The sequence below is a fragment of the Oncorhynchus kisutch genome, unplaced genomic scaffold (genome assembly GCF_002021735.2).
Source record: "Oncorhynchus kisutch isolate 150728-3 unplaced genomic scaffold, Okis_V2 Okis02a-Okis13b_hom, whole genome shotgun sequence".
Taxonomy (NCBI): domain Eukaryota; kingdom Metazoa; phylum Chordata; class Actinopteri; order Salmoniformes; family Salmonidae; genus Oncorhynchus; species Oncorhynchus kisutch.
In genome coordinates, this window is record NW_022261979.1 from 10587569 (window position 1) to 10605403 (window position 17835).

Genomic DNA, 17835 nt, shown 5'->3' on the forward strand with positions numbered 1-17835 from the left:
ATAGGGAATAGGGCTCTGGTCTAAAGTAGTGCACTATATAGGGAATAGGGCTCTGGTCTAAAGTAGTGCACTATATAGGGAATAGGGCCCTGGTCTAAAGTAGTGCACTATGTAGGGAATAGGGTCCTGGTCTAAGGTAGTGCATTATATAGGGAATAGGGCTCTGGTCTAAAGTAGTGCACTATATAGGGAATAGGGCTCTGGTCTAAAGTAGTGCACTATATAGGGAATAGGGCCCTGGTCTAATGTAGTGCACTATATAGGGAACAGGGTCCTGGTCTAAGGTAGTGCACTATGAAGGGAATAGGGCTCTGGTCTAAAGTAGTGCACTATATAGGGAATAGGGTCCTGGTCTAAGGTAGTGCACTATGAAGGGAATAGGGCTCTGGTCTAAAGTAGTGCACTATATAGGGAATAGGGTCCTGGTCTAAAGTAGTGCACTATATAGGGAATAGGGTCCTGGTCTAAAGTAGTGCACTATATAGGGAATAGGGTCCTGGTCTAAAGTAGTGCACTATATAGGGAATAGGGTCCTGGTCTAAGGTAGTGCATTATATAGGGAATAGGGCTCTGGTCTAAAGTAGTGCACTATATAGGGAATAGGGCTCTGGTCTAAAGTAGTGCACTATATAGGGAATAGGGCTCTGGTCTAAAGTAGTGCACTATATAGGGAATAGGGTCCTGGTCTAAAGTAGTGCACTATATAGGGAATAGGGTCCTGGTCTAAGGTAGTGCATTATATAGGGAATAGGGCTCTGGTCTAAAGTAGTGCACTATATAGGGAATAGGGCTCTGGTCTAAAGTAGTGCACTATATAGGGAATAGGGCTCTGGTCTAAAGTAGTGCACTATATAGGGAATAGGGTCCTGGTCTAAGGTAGTGCACTATGAAGGGAATAGGGCTCTGGTCTAAAGTAGTGCACTATATAGGGAATAGGGCCCTGGTCTAATGTAGTGCACTATGTAGGGAATAGGGTCATGGTCTAAGGTAGTGCACTATGAAGGGAATAGGGCTCTGGTCTAAGGTAGTGCACTATGAAGGGAATAGGGCTCTGGTCTAAGGTAGTGCACTATGAAGGGAATAGGGTCCTGGTCTAAAGTAGTGCACTATATAGGGAATAGGGCTCTGGTCTAAGGTAGTGCACTATGAAGGGAATAGGGCCTGTGTGTTGGTAGACAGGTCTACTGAACAAGTGTAAAAAGGTCTATTCACTCTGAATGAGTTCAGTAATAGGGAATGCAAAGGACAGTGAAATAGAGTCTGTTGTTGTCCCCCATCGCAGACTGTCAACCTATCACCCTGGAACTCTCCCACAGCCTGGGACCATCTGGCTCTGAACATGAAATCATTCCAAAACAACTGTTCCACTATATCAGCGAAACCCTGTTCCTGTCTGAGTCCGCCTTCATGTTACAGTATTTATTAAGCGTCCTGTCTCAGTGCCTTATCTCTATGAACTCAATGACAGCTTTCATGACGGAAGGCAGTGCGACCACTTCACAAATAATTCACTAAACTATAGAATAGAACAGAGCTGAATAGAACATGAAAACAGTATTTATATATTATGTTAATTGTCATCACTTGCCAACAACAACAACGGTGTTTTAGTAAACACGGCAACGGGACGGAAAAATGCCTTGTCGTGCAGCAACGCAAAGCGACGCTCCTCTCGGTTCAGTTCTTCCAATGGAAACATCCTGTGCGTTATGACATCTTCATCAATCAGCTGATCAATGACGGCGAATGTGATCTGCCCCGCCCCCCCTTTTTGGTAACTTCTGTTATCAATAGATGTGATAAGATACGAAAAAAATTGGTGAAAATGAAATAGATAAGATGAATATTTAATATCGAAGCGAACTTGTTATGAATAGATAAGATTAAATGAGATTTTAAAAAATATATGTGTGAAATGAGATGACTTTCGAGCAGACACAACTGATCAACAATGGCACCAAACTCGGCTAATAACCACTATAAAACTACGCCTGTTCTACGGCGTTAGTGTGCGTCCGCGTATAACTTCTTGGACCAGAGCTAGACCCCCTGAATAGGCTACTGTACCTGTTCTGCCATCCCTGTAGCAGGTTGGTGTATTTATTGAGGACCCCCTCCAGGCGCCGCTTGTGGGTTTGATGCGTAGTGGACGCGCTGTCCCCGGACACCCCACCACGGCTGCCTGCGGTGCCTGCCTCTGAGCCCAGGCTGTGCGGACACGGACCGCCGACTCCTCGGTCCGAACACCGTGCGGCCGGATTCCCATGGTAGGATGCGGGGTTGATCGTGTTGGAGCCTGGGTGCTTGTCCATAGTTGAGATTTAAGCTCAAAATAAGATTATCTTGTTTTAGAAGGTGGAAAACCGAACGAGAAGAAGATCGAATGCAGTGGAGATTCCAGAACAGGGTGATGACCACATTCTCCGTTAGTGCAGCTTCTTGGAGAATATGGACCCCTGTACTGACTTATGCCGAGAGAAGAAGAGAGAGGAGAAGAGGGGTATTCCGTGTCTTGCTGCGGTGTTGGTGTGTGGCTCTGACGTTTCTGCGTTTTTTTTTCTACTGGAAATCCCGGGATGGTCACTCCCTTTGACTCCCAGCCAACCACGATACCGATGTACCTCTAGAATACAGGGCTATATGCATCATCGCTGAGAACACACGGATTCACAATATCTCATTAAGTGAGATATTCAATATTTCATTTCGAATAGGTAAAAAAATAGGACTATGTCATTTAGCCTATTTGATATGAAAATGTAAGGCTATTCAATTCATATTCTTCATGAATTTCTTCCAGAAGAGAGACATTAGTAAACATTGCAACAATTGTCTTGCAATTTATCAGGGGACAGACATCTGAAATAGGCTACTCAATTTCCATCTGCTAATTGTAACTAACATAAAAAAAACTCGTAATCCCAGAATCCTCCTGTGCGGCATCTCCTTGATGATGTCATTTACAGTAGTTTAGTCTGTAGTCGCTTAGAGGCGCTCTCCTGTCTCCTCTCCTCATATCATCTGTCACTAGTTACCTATATCTTCGGAATCAGTACATTTTTGAACAGTTTCTTCTCCAGAAACATATAGGAAACATCTCCAAATGGCGTCGCCTCTGAAAGTGTGCATTGTCGGCTCTGGAAACTGGTGAGTCCAGTCACTGTCAATGATCACTGTTGCTCCTGTCGATGACATGCAATCTATAGAGATGGTCAGATAGATGGGCTAGATGGTCAGATAGATGTTACAGGGCTAGCTGGTCAAATAGATGTTACAGGGCTAGCTGGTCAGATAGATGTTACAGGGCTAGCTGGTCAGATAGATGTTACAGGGCTAGCTGGTCAGATAGATGTTACTGGGCTAGCTGGTCAGATAGATGTTACTGGGCTAGCTGGTCAGATAGATGTTACAGGGCTAGCTGGTCAGATAGATGTTACAGGGCTAGCTGGTCAGATAGATGTTACAGGGCTAGCTGGTCAGATAGATGTTACAGGGCTAGCTGGTCAGATAGATGTTACAGGGCTAGCTGGTCAGATAGATGTTACAGGGCTAGCTGGTCAGATAGATGTTACAGGGCTAGCTGGTCAGATAGATGTTACAGGGCTAGCTGGCCAGATAGATGTTACAGGGCTAGCTGGTCAGATAGATGTTACAGGGCTAGCTGGTCAGATAGATGTTACAGGGCTAGCTGGTCAGATAGATGTTACAGGGCTAGCTGGTCGGATAGATGTTACAGGGCTAGCTGGTCGGATAGATGTTACAGGGCTAGCTGGTCGGATAGATGTTACAGGGCTAGCTGGCCGGATAGATGTTACAGGGCTAGCTGGCCGGATAGATGTTACTGGGCTAGCTGGTCGGATAGATGTTACTGGGCTAGCTGGTCAGATAGATGTTACAGGGCTAGCTGGTCAGATAGATGTTACAGGGCTAGCTGGTCAGATAGATGTTACAGGGCTAGCTGGTCAGATAGATGTTACAGGGCTAGATGGTCAGATAGATGTTACAGGGCTAGCTGGTCAGATAGATGTTACAGGGCTAGCTGGCCAGATAGATGTTACAGGGCTAGCTGGTCAGATAGATGTTACAGGGCTAGCTGGTCAGATAGATGTTACAGGGCTAGCTGGTCAGATAGATGTTACAGGGCTAGCTGGTCGGATAGATGTTACAGGGCTAGCTGGTCAGATAGATGTTACAGGGCTAGATGGTCAGATAGATGTTACAGGGCTAGCTGGTCAGATAGATGTTACTGGGCTAGCTGGTCAGATAGATGTTACAGGGCTAGCTGGTCAGGTAGATGTTACAGGGCTAGCTGGTCAGATAGATGTTACAGGGCTAGCTGGTCAGATAGATGTTACAGGGCTAGCTGGTCAGATAGATGTTACAGGGCTAGCTGGTCAGATAGATGTTACAGGGCTAGCTGGTCAGATATATGTTACAGGGCTAGCTGGTCAGATAGATGTTACAGGGCTAGCTGGTCAGATAGATGTTACAGGGCTAGCTGGTCAGATAGATGTTACAGGGCTAGCTGGTCAGATAGATGTTACAGGGCTAGCTGGTCAGATAGATGTTACAGGGCTAGCTGGCCAGATAGATGTTACAGGGCTAGCTGGTCAGATAGATGTTACAGGGCTAGCTGGTCAGATAGATGTTACAGGGCTAGCTGGTCAGATAGATGTTACAGGGCTAGCTGGTCAGATAGATGTTACAGGGCTAGCTGGTCAGATAGATGTTACAGGGCTAGCTGGCCAGATAGAGCAGCATTAGCTGCCAGTGTCTGTCTCTTACAATGTAACGTTAGGTATATCTCTCTCTGGCGCAGAGGCGAGCGCGGATCCATTGTATAACATAGACGTAGGAGAGCAACGTGGGGTTTTGAATCCACTTATGTTGAGGGGAGGACAATGCATTTCTGTAGGATAATGTTTAAAGGATAATGTTTATGACATGAGCAATTTCTTGACAAAGGACAAGACTGAATTTTATTAGGTTATCCCATTCTAAAATAATGGTGAACAGTTAAGATAGTAATTTAGATTGTTTTTGCTATTGTCTCTTGCCACAGGACGATGGTAAATGGTAAGTTGTAGAGTAGTGTAATGTACATCGATGATTCTTGTTCCCTACAGGGGTTCAGCCATTGCCAGGATAATCGGCAGTAATGCTCAGGCCCTGCAGCGTTTCGCCACCACAGTCAAGATGTGGGTGTTTGAGGAGAACGTGAATGGCAGGAATCTCACAGACATCATCAACACAGACCATGAGAATGTCAAGTACCTGCCTGGATACAGACTGCCTGACAACGTGGTAAGAGGACTGTCTGAACAGAAATGAGTTTAAACAAAGACTGAAAGCTTGTAGTTTACACCATCACCAACCCCCCCCCCCCCTCTCTCATCCACCCACCCACCCCCTCTCTATCTCTCCACCCCCCCTCTCTCTTTCTCACCCTCCTTCCCTCTCTCTCACCCCCCTCTCACCCTCCTCTCTCTCTCACCCTCCTTCCCTCTCTCTATTTTTCTCTCTCTCACCCCCCCTCTCACCCTCCTTCCCTCTCTCTCTCTCTCTCTCTCTCTCTCTCTCTCTCTCTCTCTCTCTCTCTCTCTCTCTCTCTCTCTCTCTCTCACCCTCCTTCCCTCCTTTCCTCTCTCTCTCTCTCGCTCTCATGCCCCCTCTCACCCTCCTTCCCTCTCTCTCTCTCGCTCTCATGCCCCCTCACCCTCCTTCCCTCTCTCTCTCTCTCTCTCTCTCTCTCTCTCTCTCTCTCTCTTCTCTCTCTCTCTCACCCTCCTTCCCTCTCTCTCTCTCTCTCTCTCTCTCTCTCTCTCTCTCTCTCTCTCTCTCTCTCACCCTCCTTCTCTCTCTCTCTCTCTCTCTCTCTCTCACCCTCCTTCTCTCTCTCTCTCTCTCTCTCTCTCTCTCTCTCTCTCTCTCACCCTCCTTCCCTCTCTCTCTCTCTCTCTCTCTCTCTCTCACCCTCCTTCCCTCTCTCTCTCTCTCTCTCACCCTCCTTCCCTCTCTCTCTCTCTCTCTCTCACCCTCCTTCCCTCTCTCTCTCACCCCCCCCCCCCCCACACTCTCACCCTCCTTCCCTCTCAACAGGTGGCTGTTCCTCAGCTCCAGGATGCTGCTGAGGGGGCTGACCTCCTAGTGTTCGTGGTTCCTCACCAGTTCATCAGGAAGCTGTGTGATGAGATGGTGGGCTGTGTCTCCTCCAGGCCAGGGGAATCACACTCATTAAGGTAAGAGTTTCACGCCACCAAACGTCCTACTCTTATGTTTACTCTCCAACCTAAAACACACAAGGCTCCATGGAGCCCTGTCATTTCTCAGTGTTCTTCTCCTTATAAGGCTATATGGAGCCCTGTCATTTCTCAGTGTTCTTCTCCTTATAAGGCTATATGGAACCCTGTCATTTCTCAGTGTTCTCCTCCTTATAAGGCTCTATGGAGCCCTGTCATTTCTCAGTGTTCTCCTCCTTATAAGGCTATATGGAGCCCTGTCATTTCTCAGTGTTCTTCTCCTTATAAGGCTATATGGAACCCTGTCATTTCTCAGTGTTCTCCTCCTGCTTCTCCTCACTAACACCATCACCAACCACTCTGGTCCCAGTCTGCCTGTCTTGACCTCAGTGACAGCAGGGTAGAAAACACTACCTGTCCTGACCTCAGTGACAGCAGGGTAGAAAACACTACCTGTCCTGACCTCAGTGACAGCAGGGTAGAAAACACTACCTGTCCTGACCTCAGTGACAGCAGGGTAGAAAACACTACCTGTCCTGACCTCAGTGTTAAACCCATTGGGTTTCTTGGCTGGTTGTTTTGTTTAAATATCTCGATTAAACCACAAAACTAAAATCTTGTGTAATTTGGTTAGATGCTGAATGTTTACGTAGGCAGTCCACAAGAGCTGATTTAGCTAATGGCTCATATGCTCCTTTGCACCCCATTATTTTTATTTCTACTTTGCACATTCTTCAAATCTACCATTCCAGTGTTTTACTTGCTATATTGTATTTACTTTGCCACCATGGCCTTTTTTTTGCCTTTACCTCCCTTATCTCACCTCATTTGCTCACATTGTATATAGACTTGTTTATACTGCATTATTGACTGTATGTTTGTTTTACTCCATGTGTAACTCTGTGTCGTTGTATGTGTCGAACTGCTTTGCTTTATCTTGGCCAGGTCGCAATTGTAAATGAGAATTTACCTGCCTACCTGGTTAAATAAAGGTGAAAAAAAAAATATATATATATATATGGTCTCTCTGCCATGCTCTACCTAGATCTGTGATACATTTATGCAATTAAAAAGAACCATCTTTTACATCAGATTATGTAGTTATAACAGCTTTATAACTGGGTCACGGTTCTCTCTCCTCTTTTTGTGTTAAACCTCTGGATTGGGCCAGAGCAGGGCCTTGTGTTAAACCTCTGGATTGGGCCAGAGCAGGGCCTTGTGTTAAACCTCTGGATTGGGCCAGAGCAGGGCCTTGTTTTAAACCTCTGGATTGGGCCAGAGCAGGGCCTTGTTTTAAACCTCTGGATTGGGCCAGAGCAGGGCCTTGTGGTAAACCTCTGGATTGGGCCAGAGCAGGGCCTTGTGTTAAACCTCTGGATTGGGCCAGAGCAGGGCCTTGTGGTAAACCTCTGGATTGGGCCAGAGCGGGGCCTTGTGTTAAACCTCTGGATTGGGCCAGAGCGGGGCCTTGTGTTAAACCTCTGGATTGGGCCAGAGCGGGGCCTTGTGTTAAACCTCTGGATTGGGCCAGAGCGGGGCCTTGTGTTAAACCTCTGGATTGGGCCAGAGCGGGGCCTTGTGTTAAACCTCTGGATTGGGCCAGAGCGGGGCCTTGTGTTAAACCTCTGGATTGGGCCAGAGCGGGACCTTGTGGTAAACCTCTGGATTGGGCCCAAATCAAATCAAATCAAATCAAATGTTATTTGTCACATACACATGGTTAGCAGATGTTAATGCGAGTGTAGTGAAATGCTTGTGCTTCTAGTTCCGACAATGCAGTAATAACCAACAAGTAATCTAGCTAACAATTCCAAAACTACTGTCTTATACACAGTGTAAGGGGATAAAGAATATGTACATAAGGATATATGAATGAGTGATGGTACAGAGCAGCATAGGCAAGATACAGTAGATGGTATCGAGTACAGTATATACATATGAGATGAGTATGTAAAACAAAGTGGCATAGTTAAAGTGGCTAGTGATACATGTATTACATAAAGATGCAGTAGATGATATAGAGTACAGTATATACATATACATTTGAGATGAATAATGTAGGGTATGTAAACATTATATTAGGTAGCATTGTTTAAAGTGGCTAGTGATATATTTTACATCATTTCCCATCAATTCCCATTATTAAAGTGGCTGGAGTTGAGTCAGTGTGTTGGCAGCAGCCACTCAATGTTAGTGGTGGCTGTTTAACAGTCTGATGGCCTTGAGATAGAAGCTGTTTTTCAGAGCAGGGCCTTGTTTTAAAACCTCTGGATTGGGCCAGAGCGGGTCCTTGTGTTAAACCTCTGGATTGGGCCAGAGCGGGGCCTTGTGTTAAACCTCTGAATTGGGCCAGAGCAGGGCCTTGTGTTAAACCTCTGGATTGGGCCAGAGTGGGGCCTTGTGTTAAACCTCTGGATTGGGCCAGAGCAGGGCCTTGTGTTAAACCTCTGGATTGGGCCAGAGCGGGGCCTTGTGTTAAACCTTTGAATTGGGCCAGAGCAGGGCCTTGTGTTAAACCTCTGGATTGGGCCAGAGTGGGGCCTTGTGTTAAACCTCTGGATTGGGCCAGAGCGGGGCCTTGTGTTAAACCTTTGAATTGGGCCAGAGCAGGGCTTTGTGTTAAACCTCTGGATTGGGCCAGAGTGGGGCCTTGTGTTAAACCTTTGGATTGGGCCAGAGCAGGGCCTTGTGTTAAACCTCTGGATATGGCCAGAGCAGGGCCTTGTGTTAAACCTCTGGATTGGGCCAGAGCAGGGCCTTGTGTTAAACCTCTGGATTGGGCCAGAGCGGAGCCTTTGTAAAGAGGAATTTGTGTGGTTCAGGAGCCAGGGGATTTTGAGAAGCTTTATTTTAGTGGAGAGGCTTGTAAAACTATTACTACATAATTAACTACAGGCTCATTTGTTTTTTGGAGAGGGCAGTCTTCCCGTTCTCCAAGAATGTAATCAGACGATTATGGTGTTGGGATTAATTTAATAAGCTCTTATTCAGCCTTGTCTCTTTACTATCTATTAATGTATTAATGCCTAGTCTTCAATCAGTTACAACTACTTCTACAGAGTTCTAGTTATTCAGCCTCTCTCTCTACTATCTATTCATGTATTGATGTCTAGTCTTCAATCAGTTACAACTACTTCTACAGAGTTCTAGTTATTCAGCCTCTCTCTCTACTATCTATTCATGTATTGATGTCTAGTCTTCAATCAGTTACAACTACTTCTACAGAGTTCTAGTTATTCAGCCTCTCTCTCTACTATCTATTAATGTATTGATGTCTAGTCTTCCATCAGTTACAACTACTTCTACAGAGTTCTAGTTATTCAGCCTCTCTCTCTACTATCTATTAATGTATTGATGTCTAGTCTTCCATCAGTTACAACTACTTCTACAGGGTTCTAGTTATTCAGGAAGTGTTTGTCCTCTGTGTCAGTGTGTGTCTAGAAAACAAGTCCACAGGGCCTTGGCTTGGCCTAGTTTGTTTCTGTCACCAGCTGGTTCTGTCTCTCTCCAGGGCAGCTAAACTCCCACGTCTGGCTTATGATGTTTGAATATTTCAAGAGTGATGTTTTGCGGGGACATGATATGCTCTCCTCTCGGTACTCCCATCTCTGTCCCAGATTGGAGTTAACGTCTGCAGGAGAGAGAAGGCTAATATCAGAGGGAGTAGAGTAGCCTACTCTGGATCTACTGTAGTGTCTGTCTGTCTGTCTGTCTGTCTGTCTGACTTTTCTTTCGGTCTGTCTGTCAGTGACAAGCCCTCATATGTGGAGTTGAGACAGCAGTCTGAATGTCTCTGTGTGTCTCTGAATGGATGTTTTTTACTAACAAACACATAATAAACAGAAAGAAACCTTAGTAAACCACTAACCACTAGTAACACCTCTCACTAACCACTAAACACTAGTAACACCTCTCACTAACCACTAGTAACACCTCTCACTAACCACTAGTAACACCTCTCACTAACCACTAGTAACACCTCTCACTAACCACTAGTAACACCTCTCACTAACCACTAGTAACACCTCTCACTAACCACTAGTAACACCTCTCACTAACCACTAGTAACACCTCTCACTAACCACTAGTAACACCTCTCACTAACCACTAGTAACACCTCTCACTAACCACTAGTAACACCTCTCACTAAACACTAGTAACACCTCTCACTAACCACTAGTAACACCTCTCACTAACCACTAGTAACACCTCTCACTAACCACTAGTAACACCTCTCACTAACCACTAACCACTAGTAACACCTCTCACTAACCACTAGTAACACCTCTCACTAACCACTAGTAACACCTCTCACTAACCACTAGTAACACCTCTCACTAACCACTAGTAACACCTCTCACTAACCACTAGTAACACCTCTCACTAACCACTAGTAACACCTCTCACTAACCACTAGTAACACCTCTCACTAACCACTAGTAACACCTCTCACTAACCACTAGTAACACCTCTCACTAACCACTAGTAACACCTCTCACTAACCACTAGTAACACCTCTCACTAACCACTAGTAACACCTCTCACTAACCACTAGTAACACCTCTCACTAACCACTAGTAACACCTCTCACTAACCACTAGTAACACCTCTCACTAACCACCAACCACTAGTAACACCTCTCACTAACCACTAGTAACACCTCTCACTAACCACTAGTAACACCTCTCACTAACCACTAACCACTAGTAACACCTCTCACTAACCACTAGTAACACCTCTCACTAACCACTAGTAACACCTCTCACTAACCACTAGTAACACCTCTCACTAACCACTAGTAACACCTCTCACTAACCACTAACCACTAGTAACACCTCTCACTAAACCACTAGTAACACCTCTCCCACTAACACTAACCACTAGTAACACCTCTCACTAACCACTAGTAACACCTCCCACTAACCACTAGTAACACCTCTCACTAACTCAACTCGTAACCCCTTCACTAACCGCCACGAACCACTAGTAACACCTCTCACTAACCACTAGTAAACCACCTCTCACTAACCACTAAAACACTAGTACAACCTCTGCACTAACCACTAGTAACCCCTCCCACTAACCACTAGTAACACCTCTCACTACCACTAGTAACACCTCTCACTAACCACTAACCACTAGTAACACCTCTCACAACACTAGTAACACCTCTCACTAACCACTAACCACTAGTAACACCTTCACTAACCACTAGTAACACCTCCCACTACCACTAGTTAACACCTCTCACTAACCACTAGTAACACCTCTTCACTAACCACTAGAACACCTCTCACTAAACCACTAGTAACACCTCTCACTAACCACTAAAACACTAGTAACACCTCTCACTAACCACTAGTAAACACCTCTCACTAACCACTTAGTAACACCTCTCACTAACCACTAGTACACCTCTCACTACCACTAGTAACACCTCTCACTAACCACTAGTAACACCTCTCACTAACCACTAGTAACACCTCTCACTAACACTAGTAACACCTCTCACTAACCACTAGTAACACCTCTCACTAACCACTAGTAACAACCTCTCACTAACACTAGTAACACCTCTCACTAACCACTAGTAACCACCTCTCACTAACCACTAGTAACACCTCTCACTAAACACTAGTAACACCTCTCACTAACCACTAGTAACACCTCTCACTAACCACTAGTACACCTCTCACTAAACATAGTAACACCTCTCACTAACCACTAGTAAACACCTCTCACTAACCACTAGTAACACCTCTCACTAAACACTAGTAACACCTCTCACTAACCACTAGTAACACCTCTCACTAACCACTAGTAACACTCTCACTAACCACTAGTAACACCTCTCACTAACACTAGTAACACCTCTCACTAACCATAGTAACACCTCTCATAACCACTAGTAACACCTCTCACTAACCACTAGTAACCACCTCTCACTAACCACTAGTAACACCTCTCACTAACACACTAGTAAACCTCTCACTAACCACTAGTAACACCTCTCACTAACCCCACTAGTAACCTCTCACTAACCACTAGTAACACCTCTCACTAAACACTAGTAACACCTCTCACTAACCACTAGTAACACATCTCGACTAACCACTAGGTTAACACCTCTCACTAACCACTAGTAACACCTCGCATTAACCACTTAGTAACACCTCTCACTAACCACTAGTAACAACCTAGCTCACTTAACATCCTACCACTAACCCACTAGTAACAACCTCTCACTAACACTAACCAACTAGGTAACACCTCTCACTAACCACTAGTAACAACCTCTCACTAAACACTAGTAACACCTCTCCACTAAACACTAGTAACACCTCTCCACTAACCCCCTGAGTAACACCTCTCACTAAACACTATAACACCTCTCACTAACCCACTGAGTACACACCTCTCACTAACCACTAGTAACACCCTCTCACTAACCACTAGTAACACCTTCTCACTAACCACTAGTAACCACCTCTCACTACCACTCCACATAAGTCAACCACCTCTTCCACTAACCACTAGTAACACCTCTCACTAACCACTAAACACTAGTAACACCTCTCACTAAACACTAAACACTAGTAACACCTCTCACTAAACACTAGTAACACCTCTCACTAAACACTAGTAACACCTCTCACTAACCACCAGTAACACCTCTCACTAACCACTAGTAACACCTCTCACTAACCACTAGTAACACCTCTCACTAACCACTAGTAACACCTCTCACTAACCACTAGTAACACCTCTCACTAACCACTAAACACTAGTAACACCTCTCACTAAACACTAAACACTAGTAACACCTCTCACTAACCACTAGTAACACCTCTCACTAACCACTAACCACTAGTAACACCTCTCACTAAACACTAGTAACACCTCTCACTAACCACTAGTAACACCTCTCACTAACCACTAGTAACACCTCTCACTAACCACTAGTAACACCTCTCACTAACCACTAGTAACACCTCTCACTAACCACTAGTAACACCTCTCACTAACCACTAGTAACACCTCTCACTAACCACTAGTAACACCTCTCACTAACCACTAGTAACACCTCTCACTAACCACTAGTAACACCTCTCACTAACCACTAGTAACACCTCTCACTAACCACTAGTAACACCTCTCACTAACCACTAGTAACACCTCTCACTAACCACTAGTAACACCTCTCACTAACCACTAGTAACACCTCTCACTAACCACTAGTAACACCTCTCACTAACCACTAGTAACACCTCTCACTAACCACTAGTAACACCTCTCACTAACCACTAACCACTAGTAACACCTCTCACTAACCACAAGTAACACCTCTCACTAACCACTAGTAACACCTCTCACTAACCACTAGTAACACCTCTCACTAACCACTAGTAACACCTCTCACTAACCACTAGTAACACCTCTCACTAACCACTAGTAACACCTCTCACTAACCACTAGTAACACCTCTCACTAACCACTAGTAACACCTCTCACTAACCACTAGTAACACCTCTCACTAACCACTAGTAACACCTCTCACTAACCACTAGTAACACCTCTCACTAACCACTAGTAACACCTCTCACTAACCACTAGTAACACCTCTCACTAACCACTAGTAACACCTCTCACTAACCACCAGTAACACCTCTCACTAACCACTAGTAACACCTCTCACTAACCACTAGTAACACCTCTCACTAACCACTAGTAACACCTCTCACTAACCACTAGTAACACCTCTCACTAACCACTAGTAACACCTCTCACTAACCACTAACCACTAGTAACACCTCTCACTAACCACTAGTAACACCTCTCACTAACCACTAGTAACACCTCTCACTAACCACTAGTAACACCTCTCACTAACCACTAGTAACACCTCTCACTAACCACTAGTAACACCTCTCACTAACCACTAGTAACACCTCTCACTAACCACTAGTAACACCTCTCACTAACCACTAGTAACACCTCTCACTAACCACTAGTAACACCTCTCACTAACCACTAGTGACACCTCTCACTAACCACTAGTAACACCTCTCACTAACCACTAGTAACACCTCTCACTAACCACTAAACACTAGTAACACCTCTCACTAAACACTAGTAACACCTCTCACTAACCACTAAACACTAGTAACACCTCTCACTAAACACTAAACACTAGTAACACCTCTCACTAACCACTAGTAACACCTCTCACTAACCACTAACACTAGTAACACCTCTCACTAACCACTAGTAACACCTCTCACTAACCACTAAACACTAGTAACACCTCTCACTAACCACTAGTAACACTCTCACTAACCACTAGTAACACCTCTCACTAACCACTAGTAACACCTCTCACTAACCACTAGTAACACCTCTCACTAACCACTAGTAACACCTCTCACTAACCACTAAACACTAGTAACACCTCTCACTAACCACTAAACACTAGTAACACCTCTCGCTAAACACTAAACACTAGTAACACCTCTCACCTCTCACTAAACACTAGTAACACCTCTCACTAACCACTAAACACTAGTAACACCTCTCACTAAACACTAAACACTAGTAACACCTCTCACTAACCACTAGTAACACCTCTCACTAACCACTAGTAACACCTCTCACTAACCACTAGTAACACCTCTCACTAACCACTAGTAACACCTCTCACTAACCACTAGTAACACCTCTCACTAACCACTAAACACTAGTAACACCTCTCACTAAACACTAAACACTAGTAACACCTCTCACTAAACACTAAACACTAGTAACACCTCTCACTAACCACTAGTAACACCTCTCACTAACCACTAAACACTAGTAACACCTCTCACTAACCACTAAACACTAGTAACACCTCTCACTAACCACTAAACACTAGTAACACCTCTCACTAAACACTAAACACTAGTAACACCTCTCACTAAACACTAAACACTAGTAACACCTCTCACTAACCACTAAACACTAGTAACACCTCTCACTAACCACTAAACATAGTAACACCTCTCACCTCTCACTAAACACTAGTAACACCTCTCACTAACCACTAGTAACACCTCTCACTAACCACTAGTAACACCTCTCACTAACCACTAGTAACACCTCTCACTAAACACTAGTAACACCTCTCACTAACCACTAGTAACACCTCTCACTAACCACTAGTAACACCTCTCACTAAACACTAATAACACATCTCACTAAACACTAAACACTAGTAACACCTCTCACTAAACACTAAACACTAGTAACACCTCTCACTAAACACTAGTAACACCTCTCACTAAACACTAGTAACACCTCTCACTAAACACTAAACACTAGTAACACCTCTCACTAAACACTAAACACTAGTAACACCTCTCACTAACCACTAAACACTAGTAACACCTCTCACTAACCACTAAACACTAGTAACACCTCTCACCTCTCACTAAACACTAGTAACCACCTCTCACTAACCACTAGTAACACCTCTCACTAACCACTAGTAACACCTCTCACTAACCACTAGTAACACCTCTCACTAACCACTAGTAACACCTCTCACTAACCACTAGTAACACCTCTCACTAACCACTAGTAACACCTCTCACTAACCACTAGTAACACCTCTCACTAACCACTAAACACTAGTAACACCTCTCACTAAACACTAGTAACACCTCTCACTAACCACTAAACACTAGTAACACCTCTCACTAAACACTAAACACTAGTAACACCTCTCACTAAACACTAAACACTAGTAACACCTCTCACTAACCACTAGTAACACCTCTCACTAACCACTAACCACTAAACACTAGTAACACCTCTCACTAACCACTAAACACTAGTAACACCTCTCACTAACCACTAGTAACACCTCTCACTAACCACTAGTAACACCTCTCACTAACCACTAGTAACACCTCTCACTAACCACTAGTAACACGTCTCACTAAACACTAGTAACACCTCTCACTAACCACTAGTAACACCTCTCACTAACCACTAGTAACACCTCTCACTAACCATTAGTAACACCTCTCACTAACCACTAGTAACACCTCTCACTAACCACTAAACACTAGTAACACCTCTCACTAACCACTAAACACTAGTAACACCTCTCACTAAACACTAAACACTAGTAACACCTCTCACTAACCACTAGTAACACCTCTCACTAACCACTAGTAACACCTCTCACTAACCACTAGTAACACCTCTCACTAAACACTAGTAACACCTCTCACTAAACACTAGTAACACCTCTCACTAACCACTAGTAACACCTCTCACTAACCACTAGTAACACCTCTCACTAACCACTAGTAACACCTCTCACTAAACACTAATAACACATCTCACTAAACACTAAACACTAGTAACACCTCTCACTAAACACTAAACACTAGTAACACCTCTCACTAAACACTAAACACTAGTAACACCTCTCACTAAACACTAGTAACACCTCTCACTAACCACTAGTAACACCTCTCACTAACCACTAGTAACACCTCTCACTAAACACTAATAACACATCTCACTAAACACTAAACACTAGTAACACCTCTCACTAAACACTAAACACTAGTAACACCTCTCACTAAACACTAGTAACACCTCTCACTAAACACTAGTAACACCTCTCACTAAACACTAGTAACACCTCTCACCTCTCACTAAACACTAGTAACACCTCTCACTAACCACTAAACACTAGTAACACCTTTCACTAACCACTAAACACTAGTAACACCTCTCACTAAACACTAGTAACACCTCTCACTAACCACTAGTAACACCTCTCACTAACCACTAACCACTAAACACTAGTAACACCTCTCACTAAACACTAAACACCAATAACACCTCTCACTAAACACTAGTAACACCTCTCACTAGCCACTAGTAACACCTCTCACTAAACACTAGTAACACCTCTCACTAAACACTAAACACTAGTAACACCTCTCACTCGTAACCAAGATGGCGTAGCAGTAAGTCGTCCTGTCCTGTCGTGTCCCTGTATTTATCGTTTCTTTTTCGTTTTTTTACATATTTTTACATATTTTCTCCACATATCTCTTTGAAAACATTTTGCTAAACCTAAGCTTCCAAATACTCTCCTGCAACCCGACTCACCCAATGTAGCTATTTTTCCTAAATTCCTAAAGTATTTATATTTACTTCGGGACCCCTCAACTGAAGCTAGCCAGCTAACCAGCGGGTATGCTAGCGGTCTTCAGCTAACCGGTCATCAGCTAACCTGTAGTTCGGAAAGCTCTCACCTGTTCGTACAACGCGACTCTAACCAGAGCATAACGGACCTATTTACGGACCTACCTCTTCCCCGGATTCCCACCGCAAACGGAACATCTTTCAGCTGGATTTTTCAGCAACTAGCTATCTAGCTAAACCGCAACCCCGGGTTACTCCTGGCTAGCGTTTCCACCCACTTAGCTTGAAGCTAGCCCGGCCGTAGCACCTGTGCTACCACCGTAGCATACTCCTGAGCTACAATACCCGGGCCCACGACCGGTCTATCGATGTCATCGCATGAAGAGGAATA

The 17835-nt window shown here is 44.4% G+C and overlaps 2 protein-coding genes across 2 annotated transcripts in view; one reads left to right on the top strand and one right to left on the bottom strand.

Annotated features, from left to right (window-relative positions):
• LOC116359258 (uncharacterized) overlaps positions 1–2532 on the bottom strand; it is a 91790-nt gene extending 89258 nt beyond the window's left edge. Inside the window, exon 1 of the mRNA XM_031811823.1 lies at positions 2068–2532. Within this exon, the coding sequence (XP_031667683.1) occupies positions 2068–2312 (245 nt within the window). The 5' untranslated portion in view covers positions 2313–2532. The remainder of the gene's footprint in view (positions 1–2067) is intronic.
• A 2-nt stretch (positions 2533–2534) lies between these two features.
• Positions 2535–17835, top strand: part of LOC116359340 (glycerol-3-phosphate dehydrogenase 1-like protein) — a 30281-nt gene continuing 14980 nt past the window's right edge. The window contains 4 exon segments of the mRNA XM_031812265.1: positions 2535–3147; positions 5127–5304; positions 6100–6211; positions 6214–6239. Coding sequence (XP_031668125.1) covers positions 3104–3147; positions 5127–5304; positions 6100–6211; positions 6214–6239 — 360 coding nt within the window. The 5' untranslated portion in view covers positions 2535–3103.